Source organism: Chiloscyllium punctatum, chromosome 11 (genome assembly GCF_047496795.1).
Source record: "Chiloscyllium punctatum isolate Juve2018m chromosome 11, sChiPun1.3, whole genome shotgun sequence".
Lineage (NCBI taxonomy): Eukaryota > Metazoa > Chordata > Chondrichthyes > Orectolobiformes > Hemiscylliidae > Chiloscyllium > Chiloscyllium punctatum.
Window position 1 is genome coordinate 15,785,986 of NC_092749.1, and position 20,471 is coordinate 15,806,456.

The window sequence follows — 20,471 nt, forward strand, 5'->3', positions numbered from 1 at the left end:
TGCACAGTACCTTCTGTAGTTTCTTACTGTCCTGGGCATAGCAGTTGCCATACCAGGCTGTTATTTACCCAGACAGTATACTTTTTATGGTGCATCTGTAAAAATTGGTAAAGGTCTTTATGAATATGCTGAATTTCCTGAGACACTTGAGGAAGACGCATTGCTGCCCTTCTTGACTATCACATTTATGTGGGAAGTCCAGGACAGATTCTCAGTTATCGTCACTCCTAAACTCTTAACCTCCAAAATTAGAGAGTGCGGTGTTAAAGTATTTACAAAAGAAAGGTGATTCAAGGACAAAATGCTTTCATAGTATGAATGGAATGCACTGTCTGGAAGTATGGAGTCAGGTTCAAGTTGAGACTTTCAAGATGGTGTGAGATGACACTTCACCAGCTCTGATCAAGAGTCATCTACACTTGAAACATTAACTAGCTGTCACTCCATGGATGATGTGTGACCTGCTGTGATCTCCAGTATTTGTTGTTTTCAGTATGAGATAGCAATTTGAATAGCAATAAAAAGTGGATGGAAAATGCAAAATGATTCATTCTGAGAGCCAGCGTGCTGATGAAGGGCTAAATGGGCTCTTCCTGCAGAGTAATCAATTCTAAGAGCAATTGCATTTGTTGGCAGTGGCACTCAACTGATCAAACTGAAAATAGTCTCTATCCAGAGAACAGTTAAAAATCACACAACACCAGGTTATAGTCCAACAGGTTTATCTGGAAGCATTAGGTTTCAGAGCACTGCTCCTTCATCAGTTAGCTGTAGAGCAGAACCACAAGACGTTAAGGACAAAAGGGTAACTAGGGAGAAAATAGGACCCCTCAAAGATCAGCAAGGTGGCCTTTGTATGGAGCCGCAGAAAATGGGGGAGGTACTATATGAGTATTTTGCATCAGTATTTACTGTGGAAAAGGATATGGAAGATATAGACTGTAGGGAAATAGATGGTGACACCTTGCAAAATATACATATTACAGAGGAGGAAGCGCTGGATGTCTTGAAACGCATAAAGGTGGATAAGTGCCCAGGACCTGATCAGGTGTACCCTAGAACTCTGTGGGAAGCTAGAGAAGTGATTGCTGTGCCTCTTGCTGAGGTATTTGTATCATCGATAGTCACAGGTGAGGTGCCGGAAGACTGGAGGATGGCTAACGTGATGCCACTGTTTCAGAAGGGTGGTAAAGACAAGCTAGGGAACTATAGACCAATATGCCTGACATCAGTGGTGGGCAAGTTGTTGGAGGGAATCCTGAGGGACAGGATGTACATGTATTTAGAAAGGTAAGGACTGATTATGGATAGTCAAGATGGCTTTGTGTGTGGGAAATCATGTCTCACAAACTTGATTGAGTTTTTTGAAGAAGTAGCAAAGAGGATTGATGAGGGCAGAGCGGCAGATGTGATCCATACGGATTTCAGTAAGGCGTTCTCCCCATGGGAGATTAATTAGCAAGGTTAGATCTCATGGAATACATGGAGAACTAGCCATTTGGATACAGAACTGGCTCAAAGGTAGAAGACAGAGGGTGGTGGTGGAGGGTCGTTTTTCAGACTGGAGGCCTGTGACCCAGTGGAGTGCCACAAGGATCGGTGCTGGGTCTTCTACTTTTTGTCATTTACATAAATGATTTGGATGTGAGCATAAGAGGTACAGTTAGTAAGTTTGCAGATGATACCGAAATTGGAGGTGTAGTAGACAATGAAGAGGGTTACTCAGATTACAACAGGATCTTGACCAGATGGGCTAATGGGCAGAGATATGGCAGATGGAGTTTAATTCAGATAAATGGAGGTGCTGCATTTTAGGAAAGCAAATCTTAGCAGGACTTGTACACTTAATGGTAAGGTCCAAGGGAGTGTTGCTCAACAAAGAGACCTTCGAGTGCAGGTTCGTAGCTCCTTGAAAGTGGAGCCGCAGGTAGATAGGATAATGAAGAAGGCATTTGGTATGCTTTCCTTTATTGGTCAGAGTACTGAGTACAGGAGTTGGGAGGTCATGTTGTGGCTGTACAGGACATTGGTTAGGCCACTGTTGGAATATTGCGTGCAATTCTGGACTCCTTCCTTTCGGAAAGATGTTGTGAAACTTGAAAGGGTTCGGAAAAGATTTACACGGACGTTGCCAGGGTTGAAGAATTTAGCTATAGGGATAGGCTGAACAGGCTGGGGCTGTTTTCCCTGCAGCGTTGGAGGCTTAGGGGTGTCCTTATAGAAGTTTACAAAATTATGAGGGGCATGGATAGGATAAAAAACAAAGTATTTTTCCCTGGGGTTGGGGATCAGAACTATGAGCATAGGTTTAGGGTGAGAGGGGAAAGATATAAAAGAGACATAAGGAGCAACTTTTTCACACAGAGGGTGGTATGGGTATGGCATGAGCTGCCAGAGGAAGTGGTGGAGGCTGGTACAATTGCAACATTTAAGAGGATGGGTATATGAATAGGAAGGGTGTGGAGGGATATAGGCTGGGTGCTGGCAGGTGGGACTAGATTGGGTTGAGATATCTGTTTGGCATGGACGAGTTGGACCGAAGGGTCTGTTTCCATGGCGAACATCTTTTGACTCTATGATCTTGTAATGAAAGTACGGAGGCAGTATCTTCCTCTGGGGGTGAAGGGCAAAGCTGGTAGGTACAGGGAATGCTGGATGGGGAAGGTTCTGTTTCCATGCTGTACATCTCTATGACTCTAAGACACAGAATTTATAGCAAATTAAATTCTGTATCTTATGGTCCTGTTCCAAAATCTGGTGCTTCCAAATAAACTTGTTGAACGATAACCTGGTGTTGTGTGATTTTTAACTTTGTCCATCCCAGTCTAAAACTAGCGCATCCACATCAGGGTATCCAAATGTATAAATTTCCACAAGCCGCCTACCTGTGCATCCCGGATCTCATTGGTTGCTGCAGCCGTCACTAGATTCAATCGGCGGGTAAGCATTGGTCGGAAAGGTTACCAGGAAGCGGTTGAATCCCTCCAATGGGGAAGGCGGCTGGCGTTGGTCTGTCCCGCCTGCCTCAGCGACTCGTAAAGCACGTGACATAACCGTTGATCTGCCACCACGCGCGCCTGGCTCTGACTGGTCAATATCAAGATGTCAAACTGTCGCTGAGGAGGAAGCAGGTAGCTGCGTTCCGCATACCAATCGCGTGGCGCTGATTGGCCCATAACGGAGGCGAAGTGGGTTGTGCCGGCCCGGCCCTCCACCCTTTCGAGCGCTTATTGGTATCCCCTACTGTCTGTCAAACCGTCGCCCGGGGGAGTGGGCGGAGAGGCGCGTGCAGTCCCCACTCCGGATTCTTATTGGTCCGTTCCGCTGCCTGGCAAGCCATCGCCCTGGGGAAGTGGGCGGGACGGCTCGTGAGCTCGAGCGAATGGAGCCGTGGGTCCATGGTCGCCATTAAACGTGGGGCTGAGGAGATTTTAACGCCCAGGTGGGATCGAGAGGAAGAAATCGGGCGATCTTTTTACGAAAGCTTCCTATATCTTCAAATGGTAGCCCCCCCAAGAAGGTAGAGTTGATTTTCAATCATCCGACCAGGAGTTGTCGGTGTTTCACCTATCCCCGCCCCCCTCCCTTCTCTCTCTCTTCATCCGGTCTCTGGGCCCCGAGTGTTTCTTTCGCCCCCCCTGTTTTCGAGGGGAGAAGGAGGGGGGCGGGATGTCGGAAGGCGAAAAGACGGCCGTGGTGGCCGCAGCGGCGGACAAGGCGGCCGAGGCCATGAATGCCGCCGCCGAGGTGGACGACGAAGAGGAGGATGAGAGCGAGGACGAGAGCGAGATCCTGGAGGAAAGTCCGTGTGGCCGCTGGCAGAAGCGCCGGGAGGAGGTGAGCTCCTTTGATGACGGGGATGGATGGGGGGGAAGGAGGTGGGTTGATTAGGGGGACGAAACTCCTTCTGTCCCTCCCGCTAACTCGCCTTTAACTGAAGCATTTCAAACCCAAGTTTCTCCTTTTTTTTAAAAAAAAACACGAATGCGATAAAGCTTGTCAGGAGCTGGTGTCTTTTGTATCAGATTTTTACCTTGGAATTTGAAGACACAGGGAGGATGTGGTTGCCCCAGTGTGCTTGCAGAGGAGGTTCACCTAACGTGATGTCTGGGCTCTGCTGGAATTATTCATAGGAAAAGGAGTAGGCCATTCAGCCCCTCCAGCTTGTTCTGCTATTCGTGACAGTGCAAAAACAATGACTGCAGATGCTGAAAATCAAACACTGGATTAGTGGTGCTGGAAGAGCACAGCAGTTCAGGCGTTGGATGCTGCCTGAACTGCTGTGCTCTTCCAGCACCACTATTCGTGACAGTGCCCCATGCACCTGCTTTTGGCCTTTATACCTTTTGCTGAACAAGGGAAAAAAAACTACCTGAGATTTATTACTAACGACTGATCCAGCATCAATTGTTATTTGTAGTGACATGTACCGAACCTCTGCCACCCTTCCTGGGTAGGACTGCTTCCTGAATGGGTAAAAACAATGACTGCAGATGCTGGAAACCAGATTCTGGATTAGAGGTACTGGAAAAGCACAGCAGTTCAGGCAGTGTCCGAGGAGCAGTAAAATCAGATAAATCTCTCCACCCTTCAGGCACTCTGCCTGCTTTCCTGATGAAAGGCTTTTGCCCGAAACATTGATTTTATTGCTCCTTGGACACTGCCTGAACAGCTGTGCTTTTCCAGCACCTCTAATCCAGAATCACTCCTGAATGGTCTGACTCTGATATTTATACCTTGCTCCTTAGTTCAAGAATCACCAACCAGTATTTCTTTGACCACCTAGTCTGGTTGTGTTATTATCTTTGTTGAGATCACCCCCAACCATCTAAATTCTAGAAAAACATGGCTAAACATGGCTATTCTCTCCTCATAACTTAACCCTGAGTACAAGTATCATTCTTCTAAATCTACATCGTACTACTCCCAAGGACAATAAACTGTTTCTAAGTGTTGGTATCCAGATCTGCTGAGGGTAGTGGGGTCTAACCAGGGGTTTGTATAGCTGCAAAATAACTTGTGCATCCTTGTGCTCCAGTCTTCTCAATATAAAGGCTGCCATGCCAATAGCTGCTTTGATAATTTTGACCTGTTCATGGCATTTTCAAAACTTAAACACCTGAACTGCAAGCATCTTTGGCTGTTTAATTTCATGCCACATAGCAAGTACCCTTGCCTTTTTGCTTGACAAAAATGGATAAACTTGCACTTATTTACATTGCAATCTGCCTGCCGCTGTTCACCTAGTGTCTCAATATTTAGCTGTGGAGATAGACGAGATAGGTTGGGATTGTATTCCTTACAGCAGATAATCTTTTAAAATTAATTCACAATGAGGATGTCACTGGCATTTATTGCTCATCCCTAATTCCCCAGAGGGCAGTTAAGAGTCAACCACATTGCTGTGAGTCTGGAGTCACATATCGGCTAGACCAGGTAAGGATGGCAGATTTCCTTCCCTAAAGGACATTAGTGAATGACATGGGTTTTCTGACAATTGATAATGGATTCATAGGTTAACAGTCCAGCAATAAAATCACTAGGCTGTTGCTTTCCCCTTTTGAGGAAACCTCATTGAGGTTTATGAGGTTCTGAGGAGAATGAATAGGATATGTAGAAAGAATCTTTTTACCCTTAGAGGGCTTAGGAACCAGCGAGCTAAAATTATTGGGGACAAAGAAATACAAGTGCTTGAGAGAATGTGAAAACAATGTACTGAGTGGAATGATCAACTATAACCATACTGAATGGTGGAACAAGCTCACAGAGCCAAATGGCCTATTCCAGCTGTTATTCTGTGTTTTAGGGGATTTGAGAGATTTCTTTTTGTGCAGATAATGGTGGGTGTCTCAATTTACTGCTTAAGAGGGTGGTAGAAACAGGAAACAACCAAACATTAAGGGGTATTAAAGTGGATGACAAGTGGATGACTAGTGGATGATGCAGAATGATGCCAACTGCACATCTTCAATTTTTACGCCAACTGAGGCCCCCGTGAAGGTGCCGGCTTTACAACCTTATCTATCACTTGAGGCTTGGTGACCCTCATGGTAAACTCACCACGAGTTCTGTGTAATGGAATAGCAGCCCTATGGTCCTCTGGGAATATAATGACTTTACCTCTTTAGATGAGCACTTGAAACACCACAGCATACAAGGCTATGGGCCAAGTGCTAGAAAATCAGGTTAGCATAGATAAATTCTTGAATACCAGCATGGACTCAATGGACAGAAAGGTCTTTTTCCATACTCTGACTCTACAACTTGAAGTAGAACAAACTGATGATTTAAAATAGGCAACTCAGTATCTCTGGTTTATATCTGGGCTGTGAAAGCTCTTAATTAGATAACTTGCAAAATAGCAGAAATTAGTTGTGAATGTTTCTGCTAATGTGTTTTTTTTAATCAATTTTAATTATATTACTGGCGAAACAGCATTTTTCTAATATATCTTTTCCACTGCTAGCGATTGGATTCTAGTGTCATTTTTTTCACAGAAGGTGCAGCTGTTTTCAAGACATGCTTTCTTAACATCTGCCATTTCCATATATAGTCTTCAAAAGCTTGGAATATAGGCGACAGATATTCTATTTATTCCATCAAGTATGTAATGTCAGTTTGGAATGGTGGGGAGTTTATTGGGCTTGAAATTTGTTGATAGCAGAAACCCGAGGTAGACACGGATATTTTACAATGGTGATTTAAAACCTGTTTTTTGAGTGTAGTTGTGGAAAATTTAGCTCCCTGAATGCTAAAGGAAATCAGTTGGTCGATTTTGTTTAAAAGGTGATTTATCATTCCATTTCAAAGACGTCAACATTTTACAGAAATAATCTTGTGTGTAGTTCCAGTTTTGGAAATCCCATGCAACAAAAAGGAATTGACCCATTTATGATCACGGTTTCCTTCCTCTGTAAAGGGTTCCTGACTTCTTTGATGCATATGACTTTAAATTCAACTACAGCCTGTTAGCAACCACTTCCTTGCTGAGTCAGGGTTATGTAAGTAATGTTTGAGTTTCTGAACCTGGAGGATCATCTTTAGAAAAGGCAACAACACTTTGCTGTAACTATTATTCATGCCTTCTCACCACCAGACTTGACTATTTCAGTGTTTTCCTGCTGGTTTCTCTCATGATTCGCACTAACTTCTATTTTTTCAGTTTTGAATTCCTGCCCATTGCTATTTGTTTGCGGCGTCATCCCTTTCTAACTATTGCTGCTTCCAGTTCCCCTACTCTCAGTTTTTTTTAAAGTTATTCTGGAGTTAAGGACCCTAGATAAGTGATGACATTGTTGATAATGATAGGGTGAAGGAAGAGGGATGGGGAGAGCAGGCCTGTGTACTGGAGGCCAGAGTTCAAGTAACATCAAGTTGTTGTATTAGGTGAGATTACATGAAGGAGTACACCATGAAGGGATATGTATAGCAGCAAAAGTAGAAGAAATTGGTACTGCAAGAATGTGGGTCACTCAATCAAACATCAATCACGCTCCATCATAAGGTCAGAGTGGTGATGTGCAGTCATTCACAAACTATGTTCAGCACCATTTGTCTTCTCAGACACTGAAGCAGTCCATGTTCAGATGCAACAAGATCTGGACACTATCTAGCCTTGGGCTGAGAAGTGGCAACTAACATTCACTCCACATGAATGCTGAGCGATGATCATCACCAATAAGAGACCATCTTATCTAGACTCCTTGATATTCACTGAATTCCCCACCATCAACATTCTTGGAGTTACCATTGACCAAAAACTCAACTGAATTTGTCACCTAAACATAGTGGTTACAAGAATAGGTCAGAGGCTAGGAATACTCTGGAGAGTAACTCTCCTCCTAACACCCCAAAGTCTGTCTACCATCTACAGGGTACCAGTCAGAAGTATGATGGAATATTCCCCACTGGCCTGGATGAATACAGCTCCAATAACACTCAGGAAGCTTGACACCACTCTGGCTAAAGCAGCCAGCTTGACTGATACCACATCATCAAACGTGGGCTCCACTCATCCCCTTATGTTCACATCCAAATCATTTATATAAATGATGAAAAGTAGTGGACCCAGTACCAATCCTTGTGGCGCTCCACTATGATTAGTGGTTCCTTTCCCCAAGGGTTATCAAATTCCAGTGATATCTTATCACCCCTTTTCAACAACAAAAAGGACACTCAACCGCTTTAGTCTTGGAAACTCCCTCACTTTCCATAAATGAACATATTTATTACCTCTCAATGTGCACCTTTTCATAGTTGAACCTCACCAATTAATTTCCTACCTTTTTAAGTAGAATGAATCCAAATCACAACAGTTGTTGTGTCCCTTTGTATGGCGTTCGACATGCCACTGCACCTACAATTTTGGTGTCATCAGCCAACTTAGTGGACAGCGAAGAGAATTACCTCAGATTACAACGGGATCTTGACCAGATGGGCCAATGGGCTGAGAAGTGGCAGATAGAGTTTAATTTAGATAAATGTGAGGTGCTGCATTTTAGGAAAGCAAATCTTAGCAGGACTTGTACACGTAATGGTAAGGTAGTGTTGCTGAACAGAGACTTTGGAGTGCAGGTTCATAGCTCCTTGAAAGTGGAGTTGCAGGTAGATAGGATAGTGAAGCTGGCGTTTGGTATGCTTTCCTTTATTGGTCAGAGTGTTGAGTACAGGAGTTGGGAGGTCATGTTGCGGATTTACAGGACATTGGTTAAGCCACTGTTGGAATTTTGCATGCAAATCTGATCTCCTTCGTATTGGAAGGATGTTGTGAAACTTGAAAGGGTTCAGAAAAGATTTACAAGGACGTTGCCATGGTTGGAGGATTTGAGCTATAGGGAGAGGCTGAACAGGATGGGGCTGTTTTCCCTGGAGCACCGGGAGACTGAGGGTGACCTTAATAGAGGTTTATAAAATCATGAGGGGCATGGGTAGGATAAATAGGCAAAGTCGTTTCCCTGGGGTGGGGGGAGTCCAGAACTAGCGGGCATAGGTTTAGGGTGAGAGGGGAAAAATATAACAGAGGCCTAAGGAGCAACTTTTTCATGCAGAGGGTGGTACGTGTGTGGAATGAGCTGCCAGAGGAAATGGTGGAGGCAGGTACAATTGCAACATTTAAAAGGCATCTGAATGGGTGCATGAATAGGAAGGGTTTGGAGGGATATGGGCCAGGTGGGACTAGATTGGGTTGGGATATCTGGTGGGCGTGGACAGGTTAGACTGAAGGTTCTGTTTCTGTACTGTACATCTCGATGACTCTATTAGGGCTAAGGAGCAAAATTAGGTGGCCACCAATTTAGTGACATGATGAACAGGATAAGCTCAGATGGCATGAGATTTTCAATGTATCCATACAATATATTGAAGTACCATTTCACTTGAATGTGATTACATGCTGAAAAGAAAGTATGATGTGGAAATCAATATTTCATTTCCTTTCCCCTTTTTTCTTTGCTTTGCAACATAATGCTTACTGTGAAATGAAGGCGAAAACAGCATTAACTGAATTAGCTAGGGAGAAGTCACAGTCTGTTTTCCTTCCTACTGTTTATGATAGGGCAAAAATTTGTTTGTTATGCACACCACTATTTTCCAGCTTTTTCTGCAGAGTTGGGTGAGTGCAGGATCTGTTTGAATATCAAGTGGATGAATAATGTGATCTTCCTGCACTTGACTAATGTGGTCATACTTAGTGACCCCATGTATGAATTCTGTAAACTTGGATAAGATAGCAGCGGGTGCCATGCAACTTGGATATGTAATTTAACTTTTCAAAGCAAGATCAGTGATTCTTTTGTCTCTACTTATAAAGTGTTGGTTTAGAGAGTTTATTTCTCTAGCTTGTAAGCAACATGCAGCCAGTACTTTGTCACCTTTAATGCTGGACAGATTTAATGTTGACTTAATAAGTGCAGTAGCACTAGGGATGGAAAAGAGCAGAAGGTCAGGCAGCATCCAGGGAACAGGGAGCACGAGGGAGCTTGTATTTGGAATGAAATCAGAAATCCTAGCAAATTGGCTTGTTCATTGGTGCAATACAAAGCTTCCTTGTGAAAGTTTCACTTAGGGTGAAATTTTGTTACTTACATTGCACACAAAGGAGCAGTTAATCGTTGACTTGAACGAGAACGAAGAGTTATGGGGTTTTAAATTGAAGGTACATCCCCATTTTCTCTTATAGTGACAGCTTTTAGAGAGGTACGTCTAACTAGCTAAATCTTCAGGTGAGGTCACTCTGTTGATCTTTCAGATTGCGAGATCCTGGAATAATTTCATTGGAAATCTGGATCATAACATTTGTTCAGCAAGTGTGGTTAGGAAATGCACGGAAACCATCAGTTTATCATATTTTTTAGATAGGGTTGGAGAAAGTACTGTGCTCTAATGCATTTTATTTAGCTTAACTGTGACTCATTCATAGGCTGTACAACAGTATGATTTTCATGTTTGGTTCAAGCCTAAGCATGTAACCCAAAATTTGCATTTAAATACTTCAAACTGAGCAATAGCAGCCACTCGTCTGAGACTTTGTAGACATTACAAATAAAATTTTCAGATTTCCTTTTCTAAAGTGGTTGGATATCAAAAGTGAAAAGATAGAAAATTGATTACGATGGGAATTTATGAGCAAAGGGAAACTATTAGGATGATTCTCAAGGACACTTACTCAAGATGTAGAAAATTTTAATCACTGAAATATTGTATCTGTTGAGTAGCAAAAATGTGTTGGAGTGAGTTAAGAGAACTGCAAACTGATGCAGATTTCACTGTTTGTTAGATAATCTCTAGGCTACAAAATTCTAGGTGCCAGTTTATTCATCTTTTTAATTCCTGACTCCTGATGACCAAACTGCATGAATGGCCTATTCATATTTCGTTCTTGTGTATGGATGCTGAGTGTGAATGTGCAATTCTTGTTTTTGGGAATGTCAGGCAAATCTGATTGTGTTCTTCCTCAATCTCTGTGTGCACTTTCCAATATTTCTTATCCATGAGATTAAGAACCAGGACAAATTATGTATTTTGTTTTAGCTGAGGGACCAGGAACAACTGTGTGCATTGCCACTCCATTGAAGATCACAAAACGGCAAGTCCAGCACAAGACTAATAAGCATATCTGTCCTCTACAGCTTCGTGCTACAGTACCATTGATAGAAAGGATCCGAGCGGCTAAAGCAAAAATAATGCATTCATGATCTAATTTGCACTGTTATAATGTACTGAGCCCACAATTTCATCTCTGAATTCATTGTTATGCAATCCTTTTTGGCTTGTATGCAATGACCAATTTGAAACTTTGATTTGGTGATTCGATTTAAAAAAAAATAAAGACATTAATTGTATTTTTGTCTGCCTGTGCAATCTCTCTACTGTGAGAGGAATGTAAACATATTCAGTTGGTGTTAGGTTTTGGCAACATACTGCTTTGCACCAGTGGAGCTGTGTTTTTCTTTGCTTCAAACTTCATTTGACTGATTTGCAGAGAGAAAATAAACAACCCCTTAAAAATTGAACCAGACTTTTTCTAATATTGCCAGGATGACGAGACCATTTCAATGTAATCTTGATGAACTGAAGTTTGAGTTGTTGTAAAACCTAAAAGGTGAATATTTGAATGACTGAAACAGAACTAAGATGTAGGTTTGCTTGCTGAGCTGGAAGGTTCATTTTCAACACCATACTAGGTAACATGAGTGAGCCTCTGGACGAAGCACTGCTGATGGTTCCTGCTTTCTATTTATATGTTTGGGTTTCTTTGGGTTGGTGATGTCATTTCCTGTTCTTTATCTCAGGAGGTGGTAGATGTGTCTAACTCAATGTGTTTGTTGATAAAGTTCCGGTTGGAATGCCATGCTTCTAGGAATTCTTGTACTTGTCTCTGTTTGACCTGTCCTAGGATGGATGTATTGTCCCAGTCGAAGTGGTGTCCTTCCTCATCGGTATGTAAGGATACTAGTGAGAGAGGATCATGTGATTTTGTGGCTACCTTCGCTCACTAGTATCCTAACATACCGATGAGGAAGGACACCACTTTGACTGGGACAATACATCCATCCTAGGACAGGTCAAACAGAGACACGCATGAGAATTCCTAGAAGCATGGCATTCCAAATTGAACACTATTGACAAACACATTGACTTGGATCCCATTTACCACCCCCTGAGAAAAAGAACAGGAAATGACATCACCAACACAAAGAAACCCACACATAGAAAGCAGGAATCATCAGTAGTGCTTCGTCTGGAGGCTCACTGAAGATGTTACCTAGTATGGTGACGAAATGCCTGAAAATGAATCTTCCAGCTCAGTGAGCAAACTTGCATCCAGAACCTCAACCTGAGCTACAAATCTTAAAACTTGCTGATAGAACTAAGAATTGCACTCCTGGAGATCATTTTCTTTTTAAAATAAAACAAAAGCAAATTGCTGGACAAACTCAGCATGTCTGGAAGCATACGTTCAGAGAAACATTTTTTAATGTTTTGAATCCAGTGTTCTGAAGAAGGATCACTGGACGCAACATTAACTGTTTTCTCTCCACAGTTGCTCCCAGACCACCTGAGTTCCCCTTGTAATTTGTGTGTTTGTTTGATTTTGCCAGTCTCTTGGTTTCAGGAAATGCACTTTGGAAGCTGTAATATTATGTGCAGATAAATTCAGTTGTTTTGAGTAGTTACTTTGTGTCTGTGACTCTAGGACTTGATTATAGCATGGACTTCAAGTTCTCTCTTGCAGATGAGAGGAACAGATTCAAAATGAAATTGTATGCAAACAGGCCAAAGCTCTGCGTTCCTTTTAGGAATTTGGTATGGTAATAAAATACTTGGCTGAATTCAGTTTTGCCCAGGCCAAATATATTGTGGTCAATTTTGTAGAGTTATTTCTTGCATCCATCTTGATGGATTAAATCATGCTAATTGGATAAAGATTGTATTGTTACCGCTGCCACCATAGTAACATTACCAATTTTACCACTCTTGACTTGTTTCAATTAGGTGTTGTTTTGTGTGAGACTATATGTTGATATTTGATGTGCAAAAGGATAACTGCTCATCACCATCCTAAGTTTGTTTCATTTGTTGCAACGTTTCATGAAATTGGTTGGTAGAAAGTCATTTCTTTTACTTAGTTTAGAAGCAACTATTTTTCCTCAGTGTTTGCATTCTTCTCAGTGTAGATTGATAACATTGGTAATTACTATATCACAAAATGATACAGCATAGATTATTGTCTCACCATAATTACAATCTGGAGGGGAGGTTAACTTGTTCATAAGTCACTGAAATCTAGCATGCAGGTGTGGCATGCAATTAAGATAGGGATGCAATCAAAACTGGTTCAGTGGAGAGCGCAGGTGGGGAGCCGTACAGGCATGCCTAAAATTGAGGTGTCAACCTAGTGAACCTACTAAGCAGGACTACTTAGATGCAGCATAATGAGCAAGACAAAGACAGGATTAAATTTATCCCACAACCAATGGATCAGATCTAACTTCTGCAGTCCTGCCACATCCAGTTATGAATGGCGGTGGACAACTAAACAATAGGATAGTGAAGAAAATGTTTGGTATGCTTTCCTTTTATTGGTTAGAGTATTGAGTACAAGAATTGGAAGGTCATGTTGCGGCTGTACAGGACATTGGTTAGGCCACTGTTGGAATATTGCGTGCAGTTCTGGTCTCCTTCCTATCAGAAAGATGTTGTGAAACTTGAAAGGGTTCAGAAAAGATATACAAGGATGTTGCCAGGGGTTGGAGGATTTGAGCTATAGGGAGCGGCTGAACAGGCTGGGGCTGTTTTCCCCCAGAGCGTCGGAGGCTGAGGGGTGACATTCATAGAGGTTTACAAAATTGAGGCGCATGGATAGGATAAATAGGCAAAGTTTTTTTTCCCTGGAGTCGGGGAGTCCAGAACTAGAGGGCAAAGATTTTGGGTGAGAGGGGAAAGGTATAAAAGAGACCTCAGGGGCATCCTTTTCACGCAGAGGGTGGTACGGGTATGGAATGAGCTGCCAGAGGAAGTGGTGGATGCTGGTACAACTGCAATATTTAAGACCCATTTGGATGGGTATATGAATAGGAAGAGTTTGGAGGGATATGGGCCAGGTGCTGGCAGGTGGGACTAGATTGGGTTGGGATATCTGGTCGGCATGGACGGGTTGAACTGAAGGATCTGTATCTATGCTGTACATCTCTATGACTCTAAAAGAAAAGAAAAATATATTTAAATAGGGGATTAGGATCTCCTCAGTTCAGGGGACTCAGACTTGTACAGTGTGCAAGTAAATAAAGGATGACTTGTTGATTGGGTATCGGCCTCCTTGCAGTTATTTCAGTTCTGTTTTTTTTATATTTCTGTGAAGCACTTTGAGCTTATGCTTTATAAATAAAAAATGTAATTAATTTGTGTTCTTTACCTTTTTCGGTTAAGATTTACATGTACAAAGTATAGTGTTTTTGTCCACAGAATCCATGTTGCTGCCTAGGTTAGTACTTCTTGTCCATTCTTAATTACCCTGGAGGTGGTGGTGAGTTGCCTTCTTGAGCCACTGCAGTCTTGTGGGTGTAGGGACAGCCACAGTCCTCTTAAGGATGACAATCCATGATATGAAACACATATAGTGAAGAACAATTTAGAAAGAAACTTTGATAGTAGTTGCCACCCCAGGCCCTCTAGGTGATTGAGGTCACAAATTTGGAAGGTGCTGTCGTAGGAACTATGAGAAGTAATATGGTGCATCTGGTATCTGCTGCAGAGTGCTGTCATGAGCCTCTGATCTTCTGTTTTGGCCACAGTATTCATATGGCTGTTCAGGATGTTGATTGTGGGAGATAAGGTTAGAGACAAAGCTTCAGATGCTGGAATCAAAAGTAAACAAGCTGGAGGCTGGAAGAACACAGCAAGCCGGGCAACATCAGGAGGTGATGAAGTTGATGTTTCTAGTATAACCCGAATTCGGGGTGGGGGAAGCTGTAGATAAAGAGGGGTTGGAAGAATTATGGGTGGGGACAGGGGCACGTAGTGAGGTAGTGACAGGTCAGTACAAATAGTGGGTATGCCCTGGCTGGTCAATGAAAGGAATGAATTTGGTTGGTAGCTAGAAAGGAGGAGGTGGGGCTGGAAAGGGAGTTGGGAGGATGATTGGGGAGGTTATTTGAAATTGGAGAACTCAGTGTTGAATTCTCAAGGGTGTAGGCTGCCCAGGTGGAAGGTGAGGTATTGTTCCTCCAATTTACGATCTGATTCACTGTGTGGTAGTGGAGAAGACCAAGGATGAATGTCATGATTTGGAGATGCTGATGTTGGACTGGGGTGTACAAAGTTAAAAATCTCACAACACCAGGTTATAGTCCAACAGGTTTAATTGGAAGCACACTAGCTTTCGGAGCATCGCCTCTTCATCAGGTGGTAGTCCTGGTGTTGTGTGATTTTTTTTTATATATATAAGGATGGATGTGTCTGAGAGGGAGTGGCAAGAGGAATTGAAAAAGGTGACTGGGAGGTCAGGCTGGCCCTAAGGTCTGGGCTGTGATGCTTGACAAAATGTTCCCTATGTTTATGTTTAGTCTGACTGATGCAGAGAAGACCTTGTGTGGAGTACTGCATACACTAAACTAGTCTAGACGAGAGGTTTTCACTTGGAAGGACTGTTTGTGATGGTAGGGATGGAGGTGGTGTGCTGGCAGGTTTTGCATCTTTTACAGCTGCAGGGGAAAGTTTTGTTTGGTTGTGTCTCTGTCTTGCCCAAATACCTGAAAATACATGGTTGCAAAATCTGCTGGTGTCCAGTGTGCAATATGAATATTGAGACATACTGTGCTTTGCATGAGAAAGTAAGCTTGCCTGTAGTTTTTGCTGTGAGAGTAGACAGACACGCAGTGCTGAAGCTGGACTATTTTTGTCTGAAGATGAAGGGGAAAAGCTATAATTATATATTTCTGCTTGCTAGAGTTGTTTGTGTATGTTCAATGGAAACAAAAATTGTATCACAACAACTTCAGTTTTGAAAACTTCATTATGGTACAAATTTTTCAAATTTGTAGTAAGATCAGTATTTCATGAGCATTTCTCCATGTTTCCACAGTGCAGTGCTGTTATTTCTGTGAGATGTTGATCAGATTAACTCATCACTGTGGATGTCCAGGGAGTGGTAAATGGGTCACTAGGTTAGAATGAAGTAATGCTACTAAGTGATCTCTACATATGACCTGAAGAGGGATGATTTTATTCTAGTGCTTAATTGTTGTGAGCTGTGCACATCATTTGTTTGGTATTTCCTTTTGAAGGCAGCTGATAATAGAGGATGTGCACATACGATTAATAGATAGCTGGCATCTGTAAACCAAAATTTGAATATCAGAAGTGGGGGAAATAACTTTAAGGAGAACATTTCCTCTATTTCTAAATTTCATCTTAACTGCTTGAACAAAAATTTCAATGTGACCCATGTCTTGCAACCCGTCACGAGTTAACAAAAGGCAGAATTGTTGGAAATCAGGCGCATCGGAAATACACAAATGCATGATTCAGATGGGGCTACTTTGTCTAAATTTGTTAAATAAGCAACAGGTAACTGTAGGATTAGCCAAGACACACATCTGGGTTGGTTAGGGGAATAAATGCAGAATATAGATAACTTAATCTTAATAAAAGGCACATTTTTTATATTTTGGAATAAAGCAATGAAATCTTGCAAGGGTGGAAATTTAGTGAGTGCTTGGTTTCTTGTGCAAAGGGCAACTGTTCTATGGCAAATCCATTAGAAAGACGAAATGAATACAAATTCACCAAAATGAAATGAAGAGTGGAGTATGAAATCAATTGGGACTAACGTTTGAAACCACTAAGAGTAATCAGTTGTTGTTGCTTGTTGTTGTGGTCATGCCATCAATCATGATATCTTTCTTGGCATTGTTCTGAGATCGGAAAATTTCATCTGATCCAATCAAATAAAATCTTGAACAGTTGGTTCAAGTATTTTCAGGCTAATGATGAAATTTGCTAGTTCGAGCTCCAGGTGAGGGAGAAGTGGAAAGATGCCCTTGGCATATGCTGGGAGTTGGTTTTCTTGCTAGAATTCGAAGCAGCTCAGTAATGGTGTGAGAACCATGTTGTCTACTTATTTTTTTTAAATGAAAAAGTTTGTTTATTGAGTTACTGTAATTTTTATCACTGATATAAAATCACATTAAGCTTGGAAAGTAACCGCAAACAAGAAGAAATTAGATTACAAAATTGACGCACTCAAAGGGCAGAGTATACGTGTATAGAAGCAGTATAAAATCTGTGCAATGCTCACAAACCATAATTCGAGAGTGAATTTGTTAATAGCATTCTATGGGGGGGGAAAAAAAAGGGCTGAATCTGCCAAAACTTTGAATTCAGTAAGATTTGATAATCTAGCTTTGAGTTGAAACAGTTATAACAATTGTAAGTAGTAATATTAATTTGCAGTATTGCAAATGTGATCATTTGAACATGGTTAATTTTCAGACAGTGATTAACTGTATAGTTGGCATACTTTGTAATTCCAAGAGGAAAAGAACAAAGCATATTTAAATAACATTAACAATATCACGTTAATCTATGAGTAAAACATAAGGAGGGGTCATTCCACACTGAAGTGAAGTGAAGTGTATTTTACTACCAAATACAAAAGCCACAATTGTCTACTTATATTGGTTACGGCAATTTTAAATGCTTGCTGGTGCAATTATGCATTCATTGAAGCTGATTGCTTCTTAAACTGGAGGTTGTGCCTTTAAACAACAGGTGAACACTTGGAAATGCTCAAAAAATGAGAGATGATCTTTAAAACAAATTTTGTCATGAGCCTGACTGTGTGTGGATAAGTGCTAGGAGACTAGAATTAGGGGGAATCGTAATGTCACTATATGTATAGTGGCGATTCTTCACAAATGAGGATGATCATTTTTCATGAGTCCGCACATGACTGAGGCCAGTTCGGGATCTCGTTGTCTTTTGGGATGTCTGGGCATGTCTAATTGATTCTGGTCTTGGTTGTTTTTATTGCCTATCTTGCTTCCATCTGGTTCAGACACCGTGTATAGCCTTTCAGGAGTTAATGTTGCATTTCTTGGCCTTTCAGCAAATCCTTTAAGTGTTGCTTCTGTCCTTGTCTAGTGTGCTTGCTTTGACTGAGCCAGAAAAGACAACTTGCTTTGTGACCACGGTGTCTGACATCTGAAACATTTGACTACCCAGTAAAGCTGAAAGCAGATGATTGTAGCCCTAATGCTTCTGGTGCCTTTTTGTGAAAGAGCATTGTTGGTATGCCTGCCTCTTCCTCAGGCAATGTTTATAGTATGATTCCAGTACTTTGGAGCTACTTTGCAGCTAATTTTTTTGTTTCTGTGGGGACCTCCTGAGGTCTCTGAAGAGTCATGATTTCTGGAGTTGGACGTCAGTGATGCCAATTGCATCAGCATGGCACTTGCTGTGTGCAAGTGCTCAGAGCAGCCGTGCACTTGTATGGCCCTGAAGCTTAGGGTGAATGTTGGTTTGGAATAGAGTCTGCAACTTAGGACTGAACTGGGGTGAAATTTTGACTTGGGGTTGTGAATCTTTGAAATTGTCTATGCCAGCAGACTGGATACTCAGTCATTTTGAATATGTTAAAGATGGACATTGGTCTTTTGGTGGTTGATATTAAGTTGCATAGGGATAATGTGGGAAAATGGTTCTTATTGAACTGTGGCACAGGCTCACTTGGCTAAGTGGCTTAGTCCTGTTACGTATGTATGAATTTTGAGCAGTCGTGGCTCATTTGTTCTCTTTGAGCCTGCTGTGCAATTTATTTAGATTATTAATTTAAAGATCACACAACACCAGATTATAGTCCAACAAGTTTATTTGAAAGCACTAGCTTTCGGAGTGCTGCTCCTTCATCAGATGGTAGTGGAGTATAAGGTCACAGGACACAGAATTTATAGCAAAAGTTTACAGTGTGATGTAACTGAAATTAATGTATTGAAGAAACTTGGATTGTTTAAGTCTCTCTCTTTAGAATGGGTATATTGGTTTCAGTTCTTTCATATGTAAATCCCAGAACTTCCTTTTAAAGTTACATTCTCAAGTGAACTTTAACAATAGGTGCTGTGTTGACCAAGATAATGCATTAAAGGTGTGAGGTGCCCTGTGTGAAGCTGTCTGTGCCCACATGAGTACCTCCCACCAATGTACATGGCAGGTACTCATGTAACTCTGCCACTGCATCTATCTCATACGCTGCAAGCAAGGATGCCCTGAGGCATGGTACATTGGTGAGACTGAGTCAAGACTATCGAAATCAACGTTTCGGGCAAAAGCCCTTCAGGAATTCCTGATGAAGGGCTTTTGCCCGAAACGTTGATTTTGCTGCTCGTTGGATGCTGCCTGAACTGCTGTGCTCTTCCAGCACCACTAATCCAGTATTTGGTTTTCAGCATCTGCCGTCATTGTTTTTATCTACCTGAGTAGAGACTATAGCAATGGACATCACACAGCAATCGACAGACAAGAATGTTCCCTCCCAGTCAGAACACGTCATCGGTCCAGGACATTTGACCTCAGACCTTCGGCTGACCCCCAAGGTGGACTTCGGGACAGGCAACAACACAAAGTGGCTCTCTCTCTCTCTCTCTCTCTCTCTCTCTCTCTCTCTCTCTCTCTCTCTCATGCATGCACACAAGTTTGTGGGATGGATTTGTATTCGCAGAATTACATTTTATTTTGCTCAAAAACTGCATGAATCCATGTAAGATTCTGTAAATCCCTTTTTTTTAGATTAGCATCAGTCTGAACATTGGGGCATAACCTCACACAGGGCATCTTACACCTTTTAATGTATTCGGTGCCATGTTAGCCCAGATATTGTTAAAGTTCACTTGAGAATGTAACTTTAAAAAAAGTTTTGGGATTTACATATAAAAGAACTGTAACCAACATGCTCATTCTAAAAGATGAGATACTTAACAAACAATAAGGTCTTTTCGATATATAATTTCACTTGCATCATACTGTAAACTTTTTTTTCCTATAAATTGTGTCCTATGATCTTCTACTCGGCAAGCACCTGACAAAGGCACAGCGCTTCGAAAGCTAGTGTTTCCAAATAAACCAAATAAATCTGGTGTTGTGATCTTTAACTTTGTACAGCCCAGTCCAACATATTTAGCTTATAGCTGATATGATTGTGACCTCACTTCCACTTTACTCCCTACCACTTGTCCTTGGCCTAACCATCTTCAGATGTCTCATCAATTACCTTCCCTCCATCATAAAGTCAGAAATGAGGATTTTCTCAAATGATCACATAATGCTTCGCACCATTTGCAACTCCTCTGATAAGTTAATGTCCAAATGCGGTAAGGCCTGGACAATATCCAAGCCTGGACTGACAATTAGAAAGTAAGGTTTGTGCTACACAAGTACCATCTTCAACAAAGAATCTGACTCTCATATCTTGTTAATCA

The 20,471-nt window shown here is 41.8% G+C and overlaps 1 protein-coding gene across 2 annotated transcripts in view; it reads left to right on the forward strand.

Moving 5' to 3' along the window:
• The first annotated feature begins 3,343 nt into the window (after positions 1 to 3,343).
• LOC140482762 (nuclear receptor-binding protein-like) overlaps positions 3,344 to 20,471 on the forward strand; it is a 103,710-nt gene continuing 86,582 nt past the window's right edge. For both annotated transcript variants that reach the window (XM_072580351.1, XM_072580352.1), the window contains exon 1: positions 3,344 to 3,837. In XM_072580351.1, the coding sequence (XP_072436452.1) occupies positions 3,670 to 3,837 (168 nt within the window). In that variant the 5' untranslated portion in view covers positions 3,344 to 3,669. The remainder of the gene's footprint in view (positions 3,838 to 20,471) is intronic.